A 4,745-nucleotide genomic window follows, 5' to 3' on the forward strand; every position below is an offset into this window, starting at 1 on the left:
ATGGAAAACAAGATAGTGGCCGGTAAACCAGGCTTGTATCCAGTTCAGCAGACTTGGAATTTAATCCCTCCCCATGCAGTACTAGGCTTGAGTTAATGCCAAAATTTAACCTATATTTACAATTCAAAACTAAACAAATGCTTGTAATTTCTTTCGTTTTTGCAGGCATGCAAGGAACTTTTTGCCTTCCCCGCCAACTTTGCTTGCTAAAAAGTTGTGTGAAATTAGTAGATTCGGGTTTTCTGATCAAAGAGAAGGGACACGGATAATAAGTTAATTAATAACATGGCCGGATCTATAAAAGGAGATTCCTAAGCTTTAGGAAAGGTAATTTCCTGCTCGGACAAACAAGCTCCCTCTTACATGGGTAGGAATTATAACAAGAATCTCCGGATTAGAGGGATCGGATCCCTGTACGAGATTAGTTCCATCCTTGATAAGACATTCTAGGTCTAGCTAGCACACCCAAAAAAGAAAAAAAGAAAAAAAAGAAAATCGCTACCTAACACACCCCAAAAAAAAAGGAAAAAGAAAAAAGAAAGTTCTCCATTGTGCATCAAGATCGATCCATGGACCGCGTTCAAGTTTTTCTGAAGTAAGTATAAAATTATAAATATCACGGACCTATTCTAAATCATAATTATATGGATGAAGGGACCAAGTCTTAGGAATTAAAAAAGAAAACGATATTTTGACTTTAGTTCCCACGTTATTGATCGTGTCCTTCGATCTGTATTCATACATAGAAGAAGAGAACTGTACGTAGCTTGGTCTGAATATATAGAACGTGCTTTTCATATCTAATATTTTTCCTAAAAAACAGCGATCATCCAGTCATTCAGCACCCTACCTACTCTTTTATCTTGAGATGGCGGTGATCACGAAAACAAAACTGAGATGCTGGGAAATTTTCTCTACTCATAGGTAACTAAAATAGGAAAAAAAAAATCATTTGGAGGTAACTATATATATATATATATACTTATTGGTTTCATTGAAAATACGATACCATATATTGTGAGATTTGGATGACTATTCAAAGAATTATACGTACAGCCTGTTATAGCTAGGGATTAAACAAAAACATCATTTTCAACAATGATGGTAGAGTTTACTATATAAAGGGTTAGCACCCATCGTTACTTTGCAAGTCTAACTCTAAGGACTTATCTTTCTCCTTTAGAGCACAAATGCTAGAGATGGCTACCTTGAGACACCGGGGCAGTTGGCCTCAACTGGTATCCGCAATAGCATTTTGCCTCATAGCCACTACTGTGGTGGCCAATGAGCCTTACATTTATGCCTCACCACCACCACCACCCCACCAAACACAGTTACCACCATTGCCACCAGAGCATGAGGGACACCCACCATATTTGTATAACTCACCTCCTCCGCCATTGAAATCTCCTCCACCGCCACCTCCTCCTTATGTATATAAATCACCTCCACCACCATCTCCATCACCTCCTCCAACTTATATTTACAAGTCTCCACCGCCTCCACCACCATATGTTTACAAGTCACCACCCCCACCACCACCATCGCCACCTCCTCCATATGCTTACAAGTCACCACCCCCTCCATCACCATCTCCTCCACCACCTTACGTTTACAAGTCACCACCCCCACCATCACCATCACCACCTCCTCCATATGTTTACAAATCACCACCTCCTCCATCTCCTTCCCCACCTCCTTACATCTATAAGTCACCACCACCACCACCACCCTCTCCCCCTCCTCCTTATGTTTACAAGTCACCTCCACCACCTTCACCATCACCCCCTCCTCCTTACATTTACAAATCCCCTCCTCCACCATCTCCATCACCTCCCCCTCCTTATGTCTATAAATCACCGCCTCCCCCATCTAAATCCCCACCTCCTCCATATGTCTACAAATCCCCACCTCCTCCATCACCATCACCTCCTCCCCCATATGTCTATAAGTCGCCTCCACCTCCATCACCTTCCCCTCCACCTCCTTACATCTATAAATCACCACCTCCTCCATCTAAATCCCCTCCTCCTCCATATGTCTACAAATCTCCTCCTCCTCCGTCACCGTCACCACCTCCCCCATACATCTACAAGTCACCTCCACCTCCATCACCATCACCTCCTCCCCCATACGTCTACAAGTCGCCTCCACCTCCATCACCTTCCCCTCCACCTCCTTACATCTATAAATCACCACCTCCTCCATCTAAATCCCCACCTCCTCCATATGTCTACAAATCTCCTCCTCCTCCGTCACCGTCACCTCCTCCCCCATACGTCTACAAGTCGCCTCCACCTCCATCACCTTCACCTCCACCTCCTTACATCTATAAATCACCACCTCCTCCATCTAAATCCCCACCTCCTCCATATGTCTACAAATCTCCTCCTCCTCCGTCACCGTCACCTCCTCCCCCATACGTCTACAAGTCACCTCCACCTCCATCACCATCACCTCCTCCCCCATACGTCTACAAGTCGCCTCCACCTCCACCACCTTCCCCTCCACCTCCTTACATCTATAAATCACCACCTCCTCCATCTAAATCCCCACCTCCTCCATATGTCTACAAATCTCCTCCTCCTCCGTCACCGTCACCTCCTCCCCCATACGTCTACAAGTCACCCCCACCTCCATCACCATCACCTCCTCCCCCATACGTCTACAAGTCGCCTCCACCTCCATCACCTTCCCCTCCACCTCCTTACATCTATAAATCACCACCTCCTCCATCTAAATCCCCACCTCCTCCATATGTCTACAAATCTCCTCCTCCTCCGTCACCGTCACCTCCTCCCCCATACGTCTACAAGTCACCTCCACCTCCATCACCGTCACCTCCTCCCCCATACGTCTACAAGTCGCCTCCACCTCCATCACCTTCCCCTCCACCTCCTTACGTCTATAAATCACCACCTCCTCCATCTAAATCCCCACCTCCTCCATATGTCTACAAATCTCCTCCTCCTCCGTCACCATCACCTCCTCCGCCATATGTCTACAAGTCACCTCCACCTCCATCACCGTCACCTCCTCCCCCATACGTCTACAAGTCGCCTCCACCTCCATCACCTTCCCCTCCACCTCCTTATGTCTATAAATCACCACCTCCTCCATCTAAATCCCCACCTCCTCCATATGTCTACAAATCTCCTCCTCCTCCGTCACCGTCACCTCCTCCCCCATACGTCTACAAGTCACCTCCACCTCCATCACCGTCACCTCCTCCCCCATACGTTTACAAGTCGCCTCCACCTCCATCACCTTCCCCTCCACCTCCTTACGTCTATAAATCACCACCTCCTCCATCTAAATCCCCACCTCCTCCATATGTCTACAAATCTCCTCCTCCTCCGTCACCGTCACCTCCTCCCCCATACGTCTACAAGTCTCCTCCACCTCCATCACCGTCACCTCCTCCCCCATACGTCTACAAGTCGCCTCCACCTCCATCACCTTCCCCTCCACCTCCTTACGTCTATAAATCACTACCTCCTCCATCTAAATCCCCACCTCCTCCATATGTCTACAAATCTCCTCCTCCTCCGTCACCGTCACCTCCTCCCCCATACGTCTACAAGTCACCTCCACCTCCATCACCGTCACCTCCTCCCCCATACGTCTACAAGTCGCCTCCACCTCCATCACCTTCCCCTCCACCTCCTTATATCTATAAATCACCACCTCCTCCATATGTCTACAAATCTCCTCCCCCACCATCTCCATCACCTCCTCCTCCATATGTCTTCAAGTCACCTCCACCTCCATCACTGTCTCCTCCACCTCCTTATATCTATAAATCACCACCACCACCATCTCCATCACCTCCTCCTCCGTATGTTTACAAATCACCCCCACCTCCAAAAGGCTATTAAGTTTAGATTCAACCCCTGAATGGGTTTGAATTATTGCAAGAATAATTATTTTCCTTGGCTGTTACAAAGTTTTTTTGCATTGTAGTTTTCAGAAAAAGTGTCATGTACAACAAGGTTATGAAATGGGGATCCATTATGATATATAAACATGAAGCAGACCTGTTGTTCCATTTTCTATAAGCAATGTAAGCCAGGAATTCAAGTTATGAAAGAAAGGAATTCTATGTATTACTATTTTTATTTTGAATGACAAAATGTTGTCATTGTTATTCCATAGCAATCTAATAAATATTTTGTTGTTATTTTTCTTGCATTTTAATTGTACGTTAATATAGCTTTCCCTAACAAGTTTGTGTTAAAGAATCGACATTGATTGAAAATCATTTGAAAGCGACCTATACATACATACATACATATATATATATATATATATATATATATATATATATATATATATATATATATATATATATATATATAACAACATATATGCTGTTACAAAAAATGAAAGGATCATATTCAAAGTTGTCGATTTAAGCAAAACATTGGGCTATGTGTTCTTCGGTTGGATGCCGTTTGTTTTCAAAGAGAAATTTTGAGATACATCTTCATCCTTTGCATACCAATTTAGACCACGCTCTTGATAAGAAGTCCATAAGAGAAGGGAAGGCAAGCACTCACAGCGAATTTTTCTCGTTCTTTTCCACCTCACACAGAGACCTCAAAACTGAGGACCTGTTGCTCAATGAGAACAAGAAGCTCAAAACTTCGGCCTCTCTGCTTTGCCGGAGCAGCTCGACAATGTGGGCTTCTCCACATGCAGTGTAGCACCTTGGCATATGTGATATGTGGCGCCGGAGGTCTTGA

General features: G+C 45.0%; 1 protein-coding gene across 2 annotated transcripts; it reads left to right on the plus strand.

Moving 5' to 3' along the window:
• The first annotated feature begins 1,138 nt into the window (after nt 1-1,138).
• Nucleotides 1,139-4,191, plus strand: LOC133877288 (extensin-2-like). Of its 2 annotated transcripts, XM_062315530.1 has the most exons (2): nt 1,139-2,409; nt 2,458-4,191. In XM_062315530.1, exons 1-2 carry the CDS (start codon nt 1,191-1,193, stop codon nt 3,876-3,878), a joined length of 2,640 nt encoding a protein of 879 aa, XP_062171514.1. In that variant the 5' UTR covers nt 1,139-1,190; the 3' UTR covers nt 3,879-4,191. The 2 variants fall into 2 exon arrangements, with proteins under 2 accessions (XP_062171514.1, XP_062171513.1); XM_062315529.1 differs by having other exon boundaries at nt 1,139-4,191.
• Nucleotides 4,192-4,745: the final 554 nt, after the last annotated feature.

Source organism: Alnus glutinosa, chromosome 9, assembly GCF_958979055.1.
Source record: "Alnus glutinosa chromosome 9, dhAlnGlut1.1, whole genome shotgun sequence".
In the NCBI taxonomy this organism is placed as follows: domain Eukaryota; kingdom Viridiplantae; phylum Streptophyta; class Magnoliopsida; order Fagales; family Betulaceae; genus Alnus; species Alnus glutinosa.